Source organism: Poecile atricapillus, chromosome 1 (assembly GCF_030490865.1).
Source record: "Poecile atricapillus isolate bPoeAtr1 chromosome 1, bPoeAtr1.hap1, whole genome shotgun sequence".
Lineage (NCBI taxonomy): Eukaryota > Metazoa > Chordata > Aves > Passeriformes > Paridae > Poecile > Poecile atricapillus.
This window is the reverse complement of record NC_081249.1, coordinates 142,490,551-142,512,838: the sequence shown is the minus strand read 5'-3', so window position 1 is coordinate 142,512,838 and position 22,288 is coordinate 142,490,551. Positions and strand designations below refer to the sequence as shown.

Genomic DNA, 22,288 nt, shown 5'->3' with positions numbered 1-22,288 from the left:
GCAAAGCTTCCAAAAACTTCAGACTGGCATTCCCAGAGCATGGGCGGAAGAGCTCACTGGAGGGGTAGGAGAAGTATACGAAGCTGGTAGAGGATTAGTCTGGCAGCCCAGGCCTTCCTCTAAATCTCTGTCCCAAAAGGGGATGATAAAGCACAGTTGGTGTTCCAGAGAGTATGATAAAGCCTTCCTGTGGCTCTGCCACCCCAAGAAGCACTACTTTGTCCACCCTGGCCACATGCCCCTCCTGCACACGCAGTGTGGCAAGAGCTATAGTTCAGCAGGGAGTTTCAAGGCCCACGCGTTGGCCCATGGGGCTGCGTGGCCATTTCAGTGCACCCAGTGTAACAAGGTTTGCTGCCCCAAGTGAGATTTACAGGAGCACCAGGGCCAACACCCCTTGTCCTGCCAGCAGTGTGGCAAGGACTTTGCACGCTGTCTCTCTCTCTGCATGCACAGTAAGATCCATTTGGCCACTGGGATTGGCCCAGCTGGTCCCAAGGGGTGCCATAGGTGAGTGTCACCTGGCCAACCCCAGCTCCTTGTGCAACCATGCATGCCTGCACATGGGGGAATGCACTTCCACCTGCAAGCAGTGCAGCAAGTCCTACACCCTGGCCACTAAGCTGTGGTGCCATCAGAAATCCCACCTGGCTGGCAAGCCCTGAAAATGTGAGCCCTGTGGTATGGGCTACACTCTTCCCCAGAGCCTTGTGCACCATGTGCTCACCCACAAGGTGGGAAAGGACTCTGAGTAGTGGCCTCACTTGCTGTGGACCTACCTCAGGCAGCAAGAAAGAAGCCACAGAGGAAAGGCCAGTAGGGGGGGGCTTGTGGCAGAGCCCACCTCGCTCATGGTGTAGGTGCTGAGGCCTGTGAGTGAGGCTGAGCTGCTGATCACAGTCAGCATTGCTACTTACCAGTCTCAAGGCAGATCCCAGATCCTGGGGCACATGGGACAAAGGCCATGTGTCCAGGAGCAAAGGATATAATCAAAATCATCCTCTCTGAGCATGGGGACAAATGCATTATGATGCAGGATGAGGCCTCACGCTGTGATGTGGTCATCATCCAGGAGGGAATGGGCTTCAGAAGCTGTGGCAGAAGTGGTAGAGGTCAAGATTGATACTGGCTGTCCCAAGACGCCCTGGCTGATCTTCTGTACTTATTCAATTGAGGTAAAAAAACCAAAACCTGGCCCTCTCATCTCTCTGTTAGCAACAAGGCCCTATGGCTCAGCCCCAGGCAGAATTAGCAGTCTTGAAGGTAACTGCTTGTATAAATGTGGGTCTTTGCAGTAGCTGCTCACTGAAGCTATGAGCCTACACATGCCACATGCTGGGCCTGGCACAGGGAAGGCATTGGCTGTTGATGGGAATAACTTCCTAGAGAAGACACAGCATTAATGAGCAGTGCTTCTGTTCTGCCTGTGTTACATTGTCAGTCAGTGACAGTGCACTGCGGGGAAGGCAGGAAAAGTTTCAAAGCAGTGACTTTAAACAGTGCCTTCCTTTCAAGTTTTTTAATTACTTGTTGCTATTCAGGCACTTTCCTGGGCTTTTATTCTTGGAGCTAAGCAACACTTCTGATTATTTGAAGCTCATGCTGGTGCCAGACATTACTGGAGAGCAGCTTCCCAAGTGTTTACAAGGTACCTTGTAATATGAAGAACATTTTACACAATTAGCAGAAGCAAAGTCCTGCCTTGGAGCTAGGGCTGAGTGTTCCTTCTCTGCTGTCACCTGGTTTGCTTGCTGTCAGTTTTCTTCACTTACAGTGACCTGACAGTCTGTCTGAGGACATGAAAAGGATAGTTTTGTGTCTCAATGAGCAATTTTCAGTGTCCCCTGCTGAAAGGCTCCTCAACTCTCCACATAAGGTTGACTAGTTCATCCCTGCTTAGAAGATTTTCCATTTCCTCTCCACTTCAGGTTGGGTTCAGTAATTTTTTTTCATTTCTCTTCACACATTATTGCTTCCTCTCTTCCCCTACTGTCCTATGCCTGCACCAAAACATTAAAAGACAGCACTGCCACAACTACATCCCAATATCCCCTCTGCTCCACCTTCTTCAGTGCCTGTTTGCCAACTGAGGCTTGCTGATGTAAATTAGTCCTGTTGCAGGAACGAAGTGCACAGCTATGTGAACTTGACCTCCTAGGAAGGGCTGACAATACCAGACCTAATAGGTTGTTCAGACTTGCCTGCTCTGCATTCTCTTTTCACATGTTATAGGAACAGTACTTTCATTTGCTGAATCCTCAGTTTTAGCTATTCTTGCTCTCTGTCTTATGACACTCAAACATCTGCAATTCCCCAAAGTTTTTTGTTTAGTCTTGCTTAGTGACTTTAAATTTTCTGGGTTTCTTATGCCCACTGCACAAGAGGAAAATATAGAGGCACCAAGGAATCATAAGTAGCACAGTTCCCTTTTGGGGTGCTATGAATGCAGCTCCTGTGATACTCCTAAAAGCTGCTGTTTGCAGTTTTTACATAAATTTTCTTTTCATGAACTTTTACAACCTGTTTGCAGACAAGGTGCTAGAGTGAGATCCACTTGGATGTGACACAAAGATGGAAGGTGAATTCAGTCGATAAACCTTTGGGTGCTCTAATTTTTAATTATTTTCTCTATAGGGGCACATGAGCTAAGTCTTCCCCGAGTTCTTGGAGCACAGGCGTGTAAGGTGGCTTGTATTTGAAGCTGCAGTGTGCTTCCTACTGTTCTCTCTTTGGTGCCTATCCAAACTCAAATATTGACACAGCTGCAGAATGTTCTCACTGGAGCTGGGCTCACGTGCTGCGTTTGAAGCGTGTTGCCCTCTGTCACAGCGGAACTGGGAGAGAAGGGGGAACAATGGGGTGGGGAGAACCCAGACCCTGATTGCCTAAATAGCCGACCTGCTTCTTTAGTCTAAGGTAATAGGAGAGAAATACAATGAGCAATTATGAATTAGGAGGTCTTCACAGAAACATTGTTCACCTAACAGTTGATCTGAGTAGGTGGGAGCATGTCTGTGCTGTGCTGCACGTATCACTTGGCTAAGATAAACTTAGCTCGCTAATTCTGAGGAACCCATAGGTGAATCCCATGGGCCCCTAGTGCTGATGTCACCACTGTGTCTGTCTTAGAAACAGCATGTTGTCATGTGAAGAACCTTTTGCTTGACAGCAAAATGACACATAAAGTTGTTTACTCCTAGGAAATTCCTATAAAAGCCCTAAAGACCATGGTGCTGATAAACCTCAACATGGATGGGATCTGTACAGGGTGCTGTGTCCTGACTAGATAGCTGTGCAGTGCTGTATAGCTTGGTGTTTGCAGCATCTAAAGAGGCGTGGGATTATCTAATGCTATACCCTTTCTTGTATTATGCCCAACAAATGTATTTTAATGACCACAAAGTGGGCTCTGAGTGCCTTTTTTATTTGGATCCATAACAAGCCCTCACGCCGGTGTATTACCTTTCCTGCAATTGTCAGGATCCTGGTGATAATGGAAGAAGGATAGCAAGGAAACAGATGTGTGCCTGCCTGGTGCCATATGCTGGCATGGGGAACACAGTGTGCTGCTTTCAATGCCAGTGAAGGTTATGCTTCAGGACAGCAGACATGGATTACCCAGCTGGCTGGAGATCTTGCACACCATTACCATTACAGGTTCAGGCAGCAAGCACACAGCTCTCCTGCATTGGCGAGGCCCACCATGCTGGCAGGGCTTCACCAAAGCTTTGGGGTGCTGCTGCAACACTCCTGGGTGACCAATGCCAATGTCTTTTCGATGACTGGGGTCCTTCATGCTTGCAGGGCCACACCAGGTGTCAGGCATGCACACAAGTGTTACATTTAAACCTCACACCAGGGTCAGGGTTCAGCCCCTGGCCAACTTGTAAACTGGTTTAAACCTGACCAAAGTGTTTGAATGCAAAGGAGCAGGCTGTAAGGGAAGGAGAGAATTCTCTGGGTCTTGAAGTCCCCCCTGCACCTGGCAGGTCCCTGGCTCTCAGGGACAGGGGAACCCCCGTGTGAAGGGATAAGGGTTTCATCTTTCTTATTGTACCCAAGGTGTTTCTTTGATCAAAGTGTATAACTCACTTTAGGAACAGATTGATAAATGTCCCAACTACTGAACCAGCAAACTGTATCCATCACAGAGCTGACAAAGGCCCAAGAAAAGGGGCCAAGACCAAACCACCTATATTCTGCTCCTTGGAAGCTGAAAAGTAGTTACACAGGAAAAAAAACTGCCAAAGACTTTCTTTACTTAAAAAGAAGAATCAACACATAGAAGGAAAGAGATCAAAACTCCCAACTGTGTTATAAGCCATAACTCTGGATGGTAAAGGTATTTTAACTCTCCTGTCCTAAGAAAGAAAATAGCATCCATCATTCATGGGTGAGTGAAGGCAGTAAAAAAATTAAATTATAAAAATTTGCTTACAGGAATGGAAGTGTTAAATGCCAGAGTGGTAAAAGTCACTCCTGGAGAGATGATACCTGATGCATGCTGTGCTGCTGCAGAGGCTAACCACAGGAATGGGAGAAACAGAGAGCAGCCCTAGAAGCACATTATGGAATGAGAAAAGGCCACAATGTGAAGAGTCAGCATCTTTTATTACTGACATTGTTGTGAGACACCAGAAAGGGCTGCAAAGTGTCCCAGGATGTAGTGAAAATCTCCAATTACAAAGCAAAACCAAAGAAATGGAAGCTAAGCAATAGATGTAGCCTTGAATAACCTAGAGATAAAAGGTTTCAGCAGTTACAGTTAACAACCTAGTTGCCCTGATAGGTGGGTTTATCTTGTATCATGGGGGAAAGAAAAATAGCAGCTGGAAAAGAAGCAGCCAGACATAGTGACAGAATCATCATCAGTTTCAGTAAGTTTTTCAAACAAATGCTTAAGCAACAAAATGAATGTAGGAACCAGAACAAAGTAATGTTAAAGGAGGATGCCATATATAAGTATTAAAAGATATTCATACCTGTCTGATGACCAAGCTTAACTGCTGTATTGTAGCATCGCTTAAAGTTAGCCTTAGATACTGCGTGATCCCATGGAAGATGGTAAGACCTTTTCCTTTAAAGGGAAGACAAGAAGAAGGTAAACACCTATGCATAAGTATAACAACGTTGACTTAAGCTGCAGTGTAAAGGCTGCCTGGTTATTATAAAGAAGAGACAGAGATGCAGAAATTAAAAAGAAAGTGATTGAGGATATCGAAAGCTGCTTGTACCTCCTCCTTCAGTGAGGAGTGGAGGTGGCTGTGTGGGACACAGCAGCAGCTCTGACCTCACCGCTCTGGTTTGTGCTCTTTCCTGTCCCTGCCTATGCTCTCTGCCTAAATGCTGCTTCCCCTGTTAAGTAACACGGGTATTTCCAGGGTTGTGTCTAATCCCATGCACACACTCTACACCCAGGTCATTTCCACCCAGGGAATCCCAGCCAATCCTAAAGGTATCTTTCCAAAATCCAGAGCAGGGAGTAGAGACGTGTGTGGATGAGAACAAGAGATACTCTTATGTGAGGAAGGAAGCCTCTGCAACTGCTCTTTGTACCAGTGTCCAGAGTCATTCCTCAGCCACCCTAATGCTAATATTTGCACTCCTTCTATGGAGATAAACATTACAGACGTATCAGCTGCACAGAGGCACGGCACAAAATATGCTCCCTGCTGGGAAGGAAGCACTTTTGTTCCATGAGGCAGTTCCTGAGACCACCCCCACACTGCCCTGCTTTCTGCTGTTTTTCCACTCTTGCCAGTGGTTTGCTTGCTGTAGCAATCATTAGAACCTTCCCAGCTCTGGTAGTCCAATTCTTGACTTAATAGCTGATATCATGACATCCAGACCATTCCTGTCTCCCTGTTCCTGGAAGCCCTTGTTTTCCTGGCTGGTTTTGTGTGTGCTAGCTCCCTGCTTCTCAGAGTTTCTGTTTCCTTTCAGATGGACTTTAGTATGTTCCACTATGGGGGAAAGAAAAGGGGGAGTCCAGCCTTCATGCTGCTTCATCCTCCTCCACTCAATTGGGAATTACAAGGCATTGTGAAGAATGCACTGACAATGTAACTGCTGACCTAAATGAGAGGAAAATTTAAATTCACAGTGGGCTGTCAAGGGCACCCTTTCTGCTCCTTGTCATGGGCAAGGGAGAAAGGGGAACACTGAAACTGTGTATTGTGGTGCCAAAAGAGCTGAGCTTGCTGATAACTGCAGGTAGGAAAGACAACTGAGCATTAGGAAGAATCAGGGGGCTTGCAGCTAAAAAGAGAAGGACTGAGAATGGCTAAGGAGGTCTCAAAGTCTTCCTGCATTTGAGGCTGCTAGAGTACAGCCAGTGGCAGGGACCTGAACCAGCACTGTGGGGAGGCAGTGATGGTGCCAGGACAACACGGGAGCAAAGCAAGGGAAAAGGAGCAAAAGTTCTCTGGCTGGGATGACTGTGAGCTGGCAGAGGTACCTCTCTCCAGCCCAAGTTCTCCCTGTGCCCTGGGACAAACTTGTCCTCTTGTTACTCATGCCATCTTCCTACATATGAAATAGGAAGTAAGGAAACAAAGATGCTCTGACAGGAGGGAGAGATGCCAAGAGAGGAGGGATGAGTCCCACCGTCCCTGACACACCACGACCTGGAGTCCTGTTTCTTCATTCTGGTTCAATATTAACCCAGCAGGGCTGTGACTCTGCTTATTCTGCTTCCTTTGCAATTCCCCTGCAGCCAGGGCTATACAGCATGGCGCACACCAAAACCAGCATACTGAGGGGCCTGCTCTTCTTCAGCCTTCTGCACCTCACCTTGAGCCATGCTGGAGGTAAGATTCAAGGGAAGAAGTACCAATAGATGACAGGAGGAAGAAAGATGAGGTTAGTTCTTTCCAGGGGTAACACAGGTGGCAAGTTTTCTTCCTCAAGTCAAGAGGACAGGTTAAATGCTTTAAGTTGGGAGCAAAAGGGTGCTGAGACTGGAATTAACATAGGAGAATGCAGCTGCATCTGTCAGTTGGTGACAGCAACTCAGTGGATTTTATGGGTCACCTGGGAAATGGCAGGGTACTGTGGCTCCATCCAGGATCGAGTGTAACACAACCATGGGGCTTTTAGGGATACAGTTCCTCAGCTGACCTAGGTGATTTCAATTCTCCATTGCCTCCCCAGCTGTCCCTTATCAAAACTATGTAGTACAAAATATGCCACCTTCCTGCTCACTGCTCCTTTTATTAGTCTCTAAATGTCTCTTCTTAACAGGAGGTTAAGCCCTCTCAGACCCACTACTGTGTGGGGGAAGACCTGTCTCCAGGTCTCAAATCAGGGGCTCTGAATATGAAATGGAACCAAGCTGCGCTTATCACAGTGGTCTGAGGTTGGCAAGCTGGAAATACAGTGGCTGGAGACAGGGGCAGCAGCAGGCTCAAAGCAAACAAGCCTCTATCTAACTGCAAATGAGCAGAGCAGCTTTGCTGAGGAAGCAGTGCTCCTGTCACTTCTGTTCCCTAAGTGATGGGAGCTGTGACAGGATGAATTCTAGAGAGCCTGCTCTGATCAAGTGTAGACCTGACACGGCTTCTCCTCTCTGCATGGTGCACTGGGGGAGGCTGGGCTGTGGGATCACCACAGCAGCTGCATGTGGTTTTTGGAAACTGAAAGGGGAGAAAAAGGTGCCCTCTGGCTGTGAGCAGCCCTTTGACTGGCAGTGTTCTGACCTGATAGTTTTCCTGGAAAAGGGGCAAGCACTCTCATTGCTCAGGCGCCACCGACGTGCCAACAAGGGATTTCTAGAAGAGATGCTTAAGGGAAACCTGGAGCGAGAGTGCCTGGAGGAGAAATGCAGTTATGAGGAGGCTTTTGAAGCCCTGGAATCCATCGATCAGACGGTACGTACCAGGAAACATTCCCCCAGCCAGCCCCTGTAGGGAGACAACAGCAGGTTACACACAGCCAGAGGCCAGGGTAGTAATACTTAATTCTGTGAACCAAAGATGAGGCTGATGTGTGCACACCACATGGCAAGCTCAGGCTTCCTTAGGGAGCTTCCCTCCTTGAGATACTGCAGGGAATACATCTGAAAGCTCAGGTTCTTTTCTCTCCCTCTCCATGCATGAAGTGACAAGGTGCCATTGGTCCTGAATAGCATCTTCCACCAGCTCAGCATGGTACCTCACACATGAGAGCTGCTGCCCCAGACACTCACAGAAGCACTGGCATAGCAGCCAAACACTGAGTGCAGGTGCCTCAGACTCCCTTGAGCTGAAGCTTTTGCACACCCTGTCTCTTTTTCTGGTTTCCAGACTCACTCACTCTGCCAAATTTGTGCTGCATCCTTTTGGAATTTCCTCCTAGCTCCAAGGCTGATGTCCCTGCAGAATTCCACACCCAAAAATACAACAGATAAACAGTTAGGAGGTTAAGCCAGCAAGATGCTACCTCTGTGGAATACTTCAAAAGCAATCAGCCTCAGGCTGCATGGTAGAGATGTAGATCCAAAGAGCTGAGCAATATGTACATGTGATCTGTGGCCTTAGAAATTCCAGGTTCAGCTGCTTGGACTTCTGCACTGTAGTCCACTGCTCTACAGAAAGCTCTGCTTGCTCTGCAGGTTGATGAAGGTTATAAACATATTTGGTCTACTGTCTTGATTCCTGAGTCTGATGTGTGGGAATGTGGTTTTGTATGGGAAGTTTTAGCTTTGACTCCATAGTAATTGGTATAAACAGAGCTAGGTTAGGCTTTTTGTTGTGATGGGACATTCGCTTACTGATTTGAATTGCAGTAGCCAAGAAAAATGTGATGTTCTGTGTCCCTAAATACATATTTTTCTTTTCTTTTTTTTCTATTTTACAGGACATATTTTGGTCAAAATACCAAGGTAAGTTGTTCTGAGTCCTGCAGGTACTCTTATCCCTTAGGACGCACTGTCTCATCCTGGAGAGATGGCTCCCTTTTAAGGGCTCACTTTCCAGGGCTAAGCACTGGTTTGTCTCTAGATGATAAATTGATTCAAATGATGATGCTTATTTGGATTGCTTTCATATAATGTGTTTCTTTCTTCTTATTTTGCTAGTATGTCAGGGCCTGGGAATGTCCAGGACAGTTCTGGATGCTTGTCTAGAAGGTATGAACTTCATGCTGACCTCAATCTCCCAGATACAGTGAGTGCCAGGAACTTGCTTCCTGCAGAGATTATACAGAAAAAAAATTAAACTGATGTTGGAGAGTTTAAGCCATCTAATTATAAAGAAAAATAACTGGGGAGGAATTTTAAATTATTTCTTACTTTTTATTTCCCCACTAACCATTTCAACAGACAATCTGCCCTGTGCACTGAAATAGCATGGGGTAAATATCCTTATCCCTGTGACACAGTCAGGTGTGAGCAGTCTCTCAGAAAGGCTGTGAGCCAAAGCAAAGCACAGAGGCCTCAGGGATAGCAGCCTCTGACAAGGAAGGGAAAACTTAGGCTGTGTGCTCTTCTCACAGGAAGAGGATGCCTCTGTTGTGCAGGCTCATACACCCAGCAAAAGCTAAAGGGATACGTGAAATGGTACTTCTGACCTTGAAAAATGCAACATCCAGTTCTCCACTGACTCTGGCTTACACTGTGTTGGGATTTTGACAGGTAACTGCGCTCTTGGGCTGGGCCAGAACTATCGGGGAACAATTAGCCACACTAAGTCTGGGATTGAATGTCAAGTGTGGACAAGCAAATATCCACATATTCCTAAGTAAGTTCATCTCCCACATACCCTTAAGAGTTCTCTGGGAGGTCCTTCCTTGCTAGCCTAACCAGCTTTGTCTCTCATAGATTTAATGCCACCGTTTATCCCAACCTCATTGAGAACTACTGCAGAAACCCAGACAACAACTTAGAGGGCCCATGGTGCTATACTCGAGACCCAACAGTGGAACGAGAGGCGTGTCCCATCCCCGTGTGTGGTATGCCTCAGCACTCCAGAGACCCCTTCACTCACAGTAAAACACTGCACTGAGACTGATACTAAAGCAGTCAAGGAGAGGGTTAAGGAGGGGGAATGCTTACATGAACAGAGGTCAGTAGGAGTAGAGAAACTGCATCTTAAAGGGTAAAAGAGCTGAGGAAGAAAAGTCACTGAGTTGTCCATACATAATGAGCTGTTTTGTCTACATTATGCTAATCTAGATCTAAATTAAAACCAGTCTCAGCAGTCCCCTAGAATGTGCTACAATATTTTTCTAGTCAGTCACCCCAAAATCCTAATGCAGTTGTCTCTAATTTGTGACAGACATGGGTCAATAATGTTTTTTGTTCTGAATTCCTACCTTTAGGACAAAATAAGTAGTTTTTGCTTGACTGCCTGCTTTAGTATCATTCTCTCCTGTGGAGGTGTGCAGTTTAATACAATTTTGAGTAAAGAGAAGATGCCATTCTCTCATCCTTGCACTGGACATGGAGGACCATCCCCCTACATTTACACATTCCAGTTTCTCCCCAGTACAGAGCGACTTCCCTGAGACTTGGCCTCTGTCTCAGAAGAACTGGTAAAGGAGAGAATCTTCTCATACAGCAGAAGTTTCTCTTCCAAAAACATAGACTAGAAGCAACAACTCATAAGCATAAGTTAGAGGTTGGAAACCATTTTGACATGGGGCATTTTGATATTTTAAAAACCATTACCATTGCTCTGGTCTGCAGAAGAAATACTGCCCTGCTTCGAGGCCATCAGACATCTGCTACTTCTGTTCACCAGCATATTTCTGACCTGCAGTATCTTACAGTTACATTTGCATGTGCATAGATATAGCAGGATTAGAAAAGCCTTGGTTTTATGCACAGTTCTTTTGTAATCATGTTGACATGAGTCAAAAAACAGGAGCAGCCCCACCGATTAAGGTGACTGCTACTTGCTCAGTGATTGTTGTGGACCAGACCAGAGTGAATAGTCAAATAAGGTCTCTGTTCACATGGGGACTCTCCCTGTGCACAAGGAGAAAGCACCTTGAGACCAAGCAAGAACAGATCATTCACGAAATGCTGCTTAAAACTTGCAGTCATTAGGACACTTGCAAGAAAAAGTGTGAAAAGTCTTGCAGGGAAAATTTTCACTTATCATTAGACATAGAAACATTGGCAAAAGGTAAATTTGCCCTTTCAATAGAATAGCACAGTAAAAGACTCCCGCAAATATGGCCTAGTTAAGCATTTCAGAATAAGGTGTTGGAGGACCTAATACAGCAGAATTTTGATGCCTGAGACACCTACCCGTCCCTTAAACTGGTTCTCAAAGATGCCCCAGAAGGGAACACAATATTGTTCCTTATACCTTAGTGACAGAGAAGTGTGATGAATAGTGCCAGCCTCACTTCACATACTGCTGGACCACCTCTGACACCACAATATTTTAGAGGGCCACCACATGCATGGGAACACAGTGGGAGCTCCCAAACATAATGGGAGGCTCCACGGAACTCCAGGCTTTAGAGAAGGGGGTGTGGTGCTATTTGTTAACAGCACCTCTGAGTACATAGCTATGGCTTAGGACAGCTCTCTGACTTTCCAGGTGAAGATAGAACAACCGTTCCATTTACTCCACCGGCCATAGAACCTACCCCAACGGAACCTTGTGAACCAGAGAAAGGCATGCTTTACACAGGGGCTCTCTCAGTCACTGTGTCTGGAGCTAAGTGTCTGCCATGGAACTCCGAGAAAGCCAAAGAGGTGCTCCAAGGAAAAGACATTGACCCAGAAGTGGAGCTGCAGGAGAATTACTGTCGGAATCCAGACAGAGATGATGAGGGTGTCTGGTGCGTCACGGAGGAACCACCCTACTTTGACTACTGTGATCTGCACTACTGCGGTGAGAAGTCTGCATAGGTTTGGGAAGGCACACATTTGAGGCAGCAACAAATAACAACAGGAGTAGAATGAAGTGCTTGGCCTGGGAGGCATAGACAAGGATGTACATGCAGTCTGCCCATGGGAGTCCTGTTTGTCCATATATCACATGTACTAACCTGCCTTAAGTGCAAAGCACTGTTACCTCTCTCAGGTATTCTCTTCTCCCTGAAAACTCACAGTGGTGGACAAGGCATGTCAGAAAGAACACTGGTATTTTAAAACATCATTTCTTCATCAGACCCACTCTGTGGGGAAAGGAACATTTACATTGCTGATAATTATGGCAACTACACTTAAGCCTTTTACCATGTTTGTCTTTCCATTTCTCAGACAGCTCGCTAGAGGATGAGAACCAAGAATCTGAGGGAATATCAGGACGTTCTACTATTCCTAAAGAGTTCAAAACCTTCTTTGATGAAAAAACTTTTGGTTCAGGTGAAGCAGGTGAGCAAAAACTCTCTCTATATATAGCATGTTTGCAGAAGGGCTGGAGCTTCTTCCTATTCACTGTTCCTCAGAAACATGAGCTAGCCAAAAGCTGTTAAAAGCAGGGGAAGATACTTAAATTCCTTGAAGAACTCTTGGAAGTCAATATCCAGTTCCAATCATGGAGCTAGTAAGCACTTCCTTTCTAAGATCTTCCAGCTTTGCATGCTGATAGCAGACAACAGTTGTCCACTGTGAATCAGGTAGAGCAGCAAATCCAGATTGCTTGTTTTTTCAGATTGTGGCAGTCGTCCTTTATTTGAGAAGAAAAAGATAACAGACAAAAGTGAGAGGGAGCTGTTGGATTCCTACACAGGAAGAGTTGTTGGTGGTGATGATGCAGAAGTTGGCAGCTCCCCCTGGTAAGTACTGTCTTTGCTTTTGGGAATTGTGTCTGTCTCTCTTCTCTTCAGCTCAAGCAGGTAGAAATAAAAGAGCCTTCCTATCTTAGGCAGTGTGCACAAATTACAGATTCTAATCTAAAGCTTCTCAAAGTGGTTGACAGAGCAGTACTAAAATAGCTGGAAAGAAACTCACCTTTTGAATCAAGTACGCAATGCAAGAACTGGAGGAAGCAAGTGTGTTGGTGTGTTTCATCTTCACGTCTTCCTCTTTCCAGCTTTGCTGAAATAAAAAGGATGAGAAACTTCTCCAGGTGAAAGAAATGGGGAAAATGGCCTACTATAAAGGATATACATGTCTAGGAAGACTTTTTCTACAGACCTACTTAGGCAGTTTTGTCAGTATTGTGCAATGCTGTTTCCTGCTCACTGCCAATTCTGCACTTTCTTTAGCAGGGCCCATTTAGTCCTGCTAAGCCCTTCCTTCTTCCTCATCTCTCAGGCAGGTGATGCTCTATAAAAAGTCTCCTCAGGAGCTGCTGTGTGGTGCCAGCCTCATCAGTGACACCTGGATCCTGACTGCTGCTCATTGTCTTTTTTATCCACCCTGGGATAAGAACTTAAGTACAAATGACATATTGGTGCGGATTGGCAAGCACGTAAGAGCAAAGTAAGAGTCTGAATGAAGTGAGAAGGAACTAGGCTTCCTCTTGAAGTTATGAGATACTTTGAAGTTGGGCTGTCATTCAGTATCCAAGGAAATATTATAGCTAATGTTACATGCCTCTCAATAACAGGATCTAATGGGGCTGTCATTTGCTGCTCTTGCTGATCTTGAAAGGTTAAAGTGAAAGAAAGCAAGGAAGCCTGGGAAATCTAAAAGGGTGCTCCTATGTAAAGACAGCATTATCTCAGAGGGTACAAAGCTGAGAGTATCAAACTCTAGAAGACTCTCAGTTGCTACTGTAGAGCAAGTTCTTTCCTTCATAACTATTTCAGATATGAAAAGAATAAAGAGAAGATTGCTCTGTTGGATAAAATCATCATCCATCCCAAGTACAACTGGAAAGAGAACATGGACCGAGACATTGCACTCATGCACTTAAAGAGACCCATCAGCTTCAGTGACTACATCCATCCTGTCTGCCTACCTACCAAAGAGGTTGTGCAGAGGTGAGGAGGAGAGAGAAAAAGATGACTTCTCAAGGCTATTTGCAGTAAGAGTGCCAGGCAGGAGAAAGCTGTTGCAATACATTTAATTATACTTGTGCTTCCTTCCACAGGCTGATGCTGGCAGGTTACAAAGGGAGGGTAACTGGCTGGGGAAACTTGAAAGAAACATGGGCCACTAACCCCTCCAACCTGCCCACAGTTCTGCAACAGGTCAATTTGCCCATTGTAGATCAAAGTACCTGCAAGGCATCCACCAGAGTTAAAGTCACTGACAACATGTTCTGTGCAGGTAAGTAACACTGGAGTCACAGGCACAAGTGAAGGGTTCTGAGCTCCTGGTGTGACTCGTGCAGCAAGGTTACCTTCTGATAAATTTGCAAAAGCCCTCCACAAAGAATAACTTCCCTATGATAAGAACTTTCTCAGCTCTCAGAAAACATGAGGGCTGGAATACTTAAAGCTAGGAATAAAGTTTGCAACTCCAATCTGTGTAAGGCACAAGTCTAATGGTACTAAGTAGCAGCAGCAGCTGTGGGACAACTAAGCAGAAATAAAATTATCTTTTCACCAGTACATAGAGCAGTTCAGTGACTTCTTGAATTAAAGGCTGCACACCTATTATCCTATCTACTAGCCTATCTCAATCTTTTGGAGCCCATTCATACTTATGGCCACAAAGTTTGAAGGCTCCTACCTTCCTAAATCTCTTTTAGCATCATACCCTTTTTGAGTGAGAAGTGGGCACAGAATTCAAGTTACCAAGAGACCATGGATTTACGTAGCAGTTTAATAATTTCTGCTGAAGAATTTAATAATTCTTCACTTGTGCAGACTTTATCAGTTTCTACAAGCAAGCCTTGTGATTTTTCCCTAAATTTGTGCTGCTTGCATTTAAACACATTTGATTGCTTGAGTTAGGATGGAAATCAATTACATGAGTGTGCTGAAAACACAGTTCTTATTGATTCTTTTTCTAGACAACATTCTTTGAAATAGCTGAGATGCAGACATACAGAAAAAAAAATGGAGACACGGGTGATGGGAAAATGCAGGGATACTATCTAGTTTGTCAGGAATGAACAAAATCCTCTTTCTCCTCATAGTGAGAATTTAGGAAAACAGCTGGGGAAAGGTCAAGCAGAACTCAAGAGTGACAGGAAGGTGAAAGTGTGGACAACAATGTATCTATAGTAAACAGAAGAACAGGGAACATGGATTATTACAAATAAGTTTCTAAGATAAGAAAAGCACAGTAGCTCAAGCTACAGCTGCTGTACAGTGTCAGTGCTGACAGTAACAGCAATTCTGATGAAAAAACAGGAATGAGAGCACAGAGGGTGGATTCAAGAATGCTGCAAAGATAGATGCAGACTTAGAATTTTTACATATGTGAAAAGCACAAGTCCAAGAGTTGACAGAATTAGAAAACAATCTCATGGGTCCTAAAACATGCCATGTATCCCAAAACTTTAAAGAAAATGTGGCCAACACTAGCCAACTCCCCCTACAGTCAAATGTCCATTTTTCTTGCCTGTAGGTTACAGTCCTGATGCATTAAAGAGAGGAGATGCCTGTGAAGGGGACAGTGGGGGACCTTTTGTAATGAAGGTATGTTCAACAAGTTCAAGCTTATAAGACATACAGCAATAGGTCTGTTCTATGCTGAACTTCATACTCTAATAAACAGCAGCAGAGCTGAGCCACTGCTGAGTGGCTGAAGCAAACTCAGCTCGTGCCCAAGGGGAGTAATGGAGACAAATCCTGCAGTCATCCAGCCCCATTTCTATACTGAGCTCCCAGCATATTGGGAGATCACCTGCAGGACGCATGAGTGATGGCTAATTCTTAATTACAGATTTAAGAGTAGAGAAAAAATTACTCCAACAAACTCTGTTGGAGATGCCAGTCTGAATCCCAAGGTAACATCCATCATTAAACAGGCTGAAGCACATCCAAGGTTTAGATGAGAGGGCAACAATCTAATCAACAATCTGCTAAACAATCCAGAGCACAAGTCTTACGAGGCGCGGCTGAGGGAGCTGGGCTCGTTTAGCCTGGAGAAAAGGAAGCTCACGGGAGACCTCCTGAAAGGAGGTTGGAGTTAGGTGGCCCTCGGCATCTTCTTTCTGTCAAGCAAAGGACACGAGAAAATGGCCTCAAGCTGTGACAAGGGACATCCAAGCTGGACATAAGGAGGAATTTCTTCACTGAAAGAGTACATTCAGTGCTGTGGTTTGGTTAACATGGTGGTGTTTGGTCAAAGGTTGGACTTGATCTTGGAAGTCTTTTCCAACCCTAATGATTCTCTGATTCTATCAAGTCTCTTGCTCCTTTGTCCCAATACCATTTTTTCTTTACTTTAGAACCCAGATGACAACCGTTGGTATCAAGTGGGAATAGTTTCATGGGGAGAAGGCTGTGACCGAGACGGCAAATATGGATTTTACACCCATGTATTCCGCCTGAAAAAGTGGATGCGAAAAATCATCGAAAATCACGGGCGATAGATGAAACATTTACTTTCCTTGCTCTCAGTTTTGTTACAATGCTCCACTTTAAAACATAAGCATAGAAGATCCTGAAGTAAAACAAGTAATATTCTTACAACTTGACAAAGGAAAAGTCTTATCCCTTGAAAATAAAAGCTCTGAAACCCATCTTCTTCCTTTTATTCATGGTGAGTTTAGTTTGCAGTTGGATCTAAGTCATGACAGTAGCCAGGAGTACCACAGCACTAACTATACTGCTAATTACTGCTGTGCTTCAAACAAATTCCCCTCCCTTCCATTAGCTATAATCAACAGGTTTTGGACCTCACATAATGGCCTTGTCAGTCACAGCAAGCAAGATTACCCTTTTCCTCCCTTCAAGGCAACTGATTTTCTGTTCTAGTTTTTGACCCACCAGAGATACCCACCCCAGAGGTAACCACCCTACAGAACCTGTGGCATTACACAAAACACCAATGTCAAAAGTAAAGAAAGCAGAAGCTGTTTTGATCAGACAAACATTGTTCTCAGCTACAACAGCAGGCAATAAATACCAGCACCACTGTGTGCAATTCATTGTACAAGGAATAGCATCTCAAATACATCAAGCAGCACTTCCAGCAAGTTCCTACACAGCAGGAGGTGCTGGGTCCTCACTGTGTGTTTTCCACCTGCATAGCAAGATTCTGAAGGACGCAATTCATGTAGTCATTGTCAAAGCCTGCAATGGAAGCATCCTGCACTATACCTGTTTGCTTATATTATAAAGGCTGTTTAGGGATCTCTCCAAAAACAAGCTTCAGTCTTTCACAAACTCCTCTGTAGCAGGAATTTGTGGACCACTGAGGACCCGGAAGTAGAGCAGTAAATGCAAATTCTTGACCATCCAATTTGTTCAGCCCAATTTTCTACTAAGACAATCATGAGATTTGAAAATTCTCCTTGCTCCCTATGGCACCACATTTCTAAACTTCTCACTTATAGTGCCATAAAGTCACAGAAACAGGCAACAGTGAAATTAGTTGTTCTAAAAAAAAAAGTTATGGGTCAGTTAGTGTCTGGCCATCTCCTTTTAGATGGCTCATTTGCAAACCAAGTTGAAGCAGCCCAATTTGATTGCCCAAATAAAGAATAAAAAACAACATCTCAAAGAAATCTGAAGAACAAAACCTCAACAGCTCAAGTTTCATGACTGTTTAAAGTCATTGATAACCACAGACATTGAACACTGAAAATGTTTAGCCCTTCTAATGTTTAAATTTTAAGCCTCGCCCCTTAAATACTAATAAATAACCTGTGACAAAAGAGGGGAACCAGGACCCATACTGTGACAATACAATTTCTGGAGAAAGTCACTGTTCATATTGACTTGTTACAAACAATACAGAGGAATAATTTTTAAAATTCAGTTTAATGTTATTTAAATATTGTCTGGGGTAAAGATTAGGCTTTATTAATTTATGTGCACAAGTTTTAGTTCAGAACTCCCAGGATATTGAGTCCAACCAAACACTACAAAGACACAGGGCAAAAACTCATTCATAAAACCAACTATATCTTCTGCTACTCAATTATTCCTGTATTTCACCTCTGATTCAGCTTCAAATTTAAAATAAGTTTATGCAGGTTTGCAGGCATTGCTGTTTTAACATCCTGAGCTAATTAACAAATAGTTCTTCAGAATGGCTGCTGAATACAGCAAAGGAACATATGGATTAATTTAAATGTCACTAAGTTTCAGAGAGCAGCTAGTAATTGAGAGGTAGTGGCAGTAACTCTAGTGTCAGCCAACACAAACTATTCACAAACTGCCCCAGTTTAAGTGCACAATACCACAGCACTTACCAATAAGGGCCAAACCTCCATTTGTAACAGAGCTCTGTTCCACGAGTGCATGCCCATTTCAGGTTATGGAAGGAGACTGTGACTACTAAATCAAGGCAGTGGAGCAATGAACAGGATCATATCAGTTAATGCAGGATGGAGAACGCTCGCGATCACCTGCTATCAGTGTGCAAACTCACCATAAGCACCAAGCAGCTTTATGTCAACTGCAACCCCAGCCTAGGGGGTCCTGTGAAAGGAAGATTTCAGACATTTGCAGAAGCTCTGGCATAGATCTGTTGTACAAGTACTAATTTAAAGCCACATTTTTACTGTAATCAGGCAAGACAGTTTTAGTAATGGCTCTTACGCAGAGACTGCTGGTCCACATAGCAAACAACAGAAGCAGCAGTTACATGGAACAGATTAAAATCTAGCGTAGAAGTGTGTTATTTTAAGCCTGCTTGTCCAACTCTTCAATAACTCTGTTCGAGTTATCAAACAGATGTGCAATTTATGCTTCACAACCAGTTTTCATATGGAAGTGCAGTAGTAAGGTGAAAATACATCACACCTCCCTAGAAATGTAAGGGCTAGAAAGGATACACAGTGTGTCTGTCTTAATCTTCATTATTTGGAGCTTCTGAAAAAGGCTAATTACTCATTAAAAAAAAAAAGTGGCTACAACTTTTGCAGACTACTTCTATTAGGTGTCTTAGTTACAAAATGGTAACATCTGATGTTTAAGAGCAAAAAGAATGTAGTGTGTGAGGAACACTGCTTAACCAGATGAGCTCAGGATAAATGAGTCCACTGACTGAACACCACTGCTACTCTATTCCATACCAACAGCAGCAGGCTCCCTCAAAGAAAGCTCCCTCAGATGGGACCACACAATCTGGGTAAAGGCATCACAAGGACTAGATAATTCAAAATAAGCATTACAGCAAACTAAGTATTTTCAAGTTACAGAAACTTATTCCAAAACAAAAAAAGCAACTATATGAAAAATGTACTACTGTTCATAGAAGTAAGAGTGCAAAGTCTCAGGACTGCACCCACAGACAGTATATTTCCACTCATCTTCCTTATAGTGTATCCAAACCCCAAGGTTCATGTCAGCTTAGTTCAGTTTTAAGATGCCCAGTCACTAACATTCAGGAATAGAGAGTGACCTCTAACCAGCAGTCACTGCTGTTCCTACAGAGGCTGGTATAGTTAATGCAAACTTTATTTACAAAAGACACTTAAATTAGTTACTTCATGCCATGTGTCCATACAGAATCAACAGTTCAAGGATTACATGGAGAAGAATTCACGAAATTAAAAGTGAAATCACTAAAGATCTTCTAAGAGTTAAGAACTAGGAAAAGATTTTAAAGACAGCTTTACAAATAAAAACCCCAAGTCATGAGAAACTAGTCTGAGCAAGAGGATGGTTGTTTACAGGTCTGTACACTAAAACTAATACACAGACAGCCTTCTATTGTCAAAGAGATGCTCATTGAGAAGCAGATTATGTACAAATACTTGTGCCACAATGACTCAACCCCCCAAAATCCACTGTATTATACATAAACCAGTTTGTATACATTAGGCCTAAACGAGGCCATTTAACTATGAAGACTTCTAGTTTAGTAAACTAAAGCTGAAGACAGCCCCAAGCAACAGCAATACCGTCTCTTTGCATCTCTATTTGCGACTGCTTTTTATTCTCTCCAATCTTTTTTTCAAGTCATCAATATTGGCTGCTGCAGAAGAGGGTGAAGCCAGGGTAGTTCCAATGCCAGAGGAATGAGTCTGATTGGAGTCCAGGTCCAGATGTTGGTACTGCTCTCGGGATTCACGCAGCTGGGAGAGCTTACTGTGAAGCATATCTGTAGAGGATGCAACTGTAGGGAGTGTTGGTTTAGAAAGTAGAGACGTCAGAGGGGGTCTGTCTTCCTGCTATGAGGGAGGAAAGTGAAGTGTTAAGACATAGTGGTAAAGGCCATATAAAAAGTACAAATCATAATCAATGGCTTTTCATCTCTACAGGAGGCAATAAAAACAGAGGAAAGGGAAGAACACTACAACACAAATGGATCTGGAACAATAAAGTCAGAACCATGCAAAGCTAATTACAATACTCAATTCTTATCATCTGAGTAGTTAATGTTTCATTTTATGTCAACAGTGACACAAAGAAACTAGTCTTTCAAGATCAAAAAATTCCCTGCAGACCAGAGTTTTACTGAGAGAGACTGCCAGAGTCTTGAACAGCTTAAATTCTAACACAAGAGAAAAATCCCTGCCTATGTGCAACATCAGCAGACAATGAATTTTCTGGAAGAATGAGGAGAGGAAACTTTAAATGACTGGCAAGACTGAACCTGTCAAAGACTTAAAAGTGTCAATTCACTGTTCTTTTACCAACTGGTATCTCCTTCTGAGTTACTTACCTTGTTGCTATCATCTAGGAAACATTTCTCCCTCCTCAGATCTCTAAGCTAATACTCAAATTTGTGTCAAAGTTAAAACAGTGATGCATTTGGATGACTATTCCTAGAGTGAACATCACTTCTCACATGGCCAAATTGAAATTTCAGGAACTGGCACTAGATTCTTAACACAGAGATCATTGAACTGTAAGAAATTTTGGTCCACAAGTTTCCAATACTAAGCTCATTCACCATTCCTGTACCTCAGTACCCAGACACTGAAAAACTTCAAAGTTTTAATTCAGCTCTCATGATTGTTTCAGAGCAGACAGATCTGGAATTTCCACATCATTCATCTCTGAGGTATTAACTTTTAGAGAATGGTTGTTGTTTGAACCTTTCTGAGACTCAACTTCCCAGCAAGGGAAGATAATAAGCAACAGGCCTGTAGAAACAACTTGCATGTAACACCAGTGATGCAGACAGAGTGGATTGAAATGTAACCCTACTTAACTTAGCCAAGTAATGAGTTTAAAGCCATTTATACTAGAAATAGTGACATGCAGTGAGTAGCCAGGACATGCATAATAAGCGAAATATCATACATTCTGATTGGAATCTGCCTTCTGGCATTTGAACAAAAAAAAAAAAAAACCAAAAAAACAAAAAACAACAAACCACCAAAACAAAACAAAAAAAAAAAACCAAAAAAAACAAACAAAAAAAAAAAAGCAAATCAAGTGCCTCCCCAGGGGATTTACAAGTGGTGTCAAGTACAATACCTTTGCGTTGTCAAGGCCACAACGCTGCCTGAGGATTTTTAATCTTTCCAAGTAAACTGAAGGCCCCACTTCCTCCCCATTTGTATTTCCTATACATGAAGATACAGTGTGGGTAGACGCAGGAACACATGTTCCTTCCATCTGAGTAGAAATTCCTGGAGGATGAGGGGAAGGAAGGAGGAAAGATAAAAAAAATTTAAAACATCAGAAAGGCATAAACCTCTTGGTCAGTTCCTTGAAATAAGATGCAATGGATGAAGAAACAACCAACCTATTATTTTCTAGTTATTTGCATTTGCTAGTATAGACATATCTGGCCTTTCATGTCCTTGCAAAAGTGACAACTGAAAACCAAGAAAAGAAATGGAGAAATTCAAGGAGTGGCTGCAAAGCAGCTCTAGAAGTGCTGAAGCAAATAGCTGAAGAGAACAGTGTGGGGAGAGGAAGATGCTGATGCACATCAGCTAATGTCCAACAGGAGAACTGAGAAACTGGCAAGGTAGAAAATAATTGGAGTTGTCGGGTTTTTGGGTTTAGCACTAATTCTAACCCATCTTTATCTCTCATTTGTGCAACCTGAAGCTTTTTATTCCAACTCAGTCTCAAAAGAGTGATTTCTGGAATGCACATAACAAGGTTTTTAAGCTTCCTATCAAGAGACTAGAAAAGGAATTTACAAGATGAAAAAAACCTTATCCATTATTAAAAGAATTGCAAATTCTAAGACTTGGCATGGACAAAGATTTGTTCTCACTAGTTTACTACAAGGGTGTTTAAAATAGATAAAAGGAGAATTAAGGTTAAGCATTTATACCTTACTCTAAATGAAGCACTGCTGCAATAAGGAACAGCAAGTTCTATCATATCAGACCTTAAGTTAGGGAAGGAAAAAAAAAAGACAACTGTC

The 22,288-nt window shown here is 43.4% G+C and overlaps 2 protein-coding genes across 7 annotated transcripts in view; one reads left to right on the top strand and one right to left on the bottom strand.

The window, feature by feature from the left end:
• Positions 1-6,652: 6,652 nt before the first annotated feature.
• Positions 6,653-16,535, top strand: F2 (coagulation factor II, thrombin). Of its 2 annotated transcripts, XM_058836821.1 has the most exons (14): positions 6,653-6,809; positions 7,705-7,868; positions 8,836-8,860; positions 9,056-9,106; positions 9,611-9,716; positions 9,797-9,927; positions 11,529-11,825; positions 12,197-12,310; positions 12,591-12,714; positions 13,196-13,363; positions 13,693-13,866; positions 13,977-14,155; positions 15,404-15,474; positions 16,230-16,535. In XM_058836821.1, exons 1-14 carry the CDS (start codon positions 6,731-6,733, stop codon positions 16,371-16,373), a joined length of 1,827 nt encoding a protein of 608 aa, XP_058692804.1. In that variant the 5' UTR covers positions 6,653-6,730; the 3' UTR covers positions 16,374-16,535. The 2 variants fall into 2 exon arrangements, with proteins under 2 accessions (XP_058692804.1, XP_058692796.1); XM_058836813.1 differs by lacking the exon at positions 6,653-6,809 and having other exon boundaries at positions 7,422-7,868.
• Positions 16,536-17,747: 1,212 nt separating this feature from the next.
• CKAP5 (cytoskeleton associated protein 5) overlaps positions 17,748-22,288 on the bottom strand; it is a 55,584-nt gene continuing 51,043 nt past the window's right edge. For 4 of the 5 annotated variants that reach the window (XM_058836763.1, XM_058836800.1, XM_058836781.1 and 1 more), the window contains 2 exons: positions 21,382-21,536; positions 17,748-20,126 (listed from right to left, as the gene is read on the bottom strand). In XM_058836763.1, the coding sequence (XP_058692746.1) occupies positions 19,872-20,126; positions 21,382-21,536 (410 nt within the window). In that variant the 3' untranslated portion in view covers positions 17,748-19,871. The remainder of the gene's footprint in view (positions 20,127-21,381; positions 21,537-22,288) is intronic. The other variant, XM_058836790.1, reaches the window with a different exon arrangement.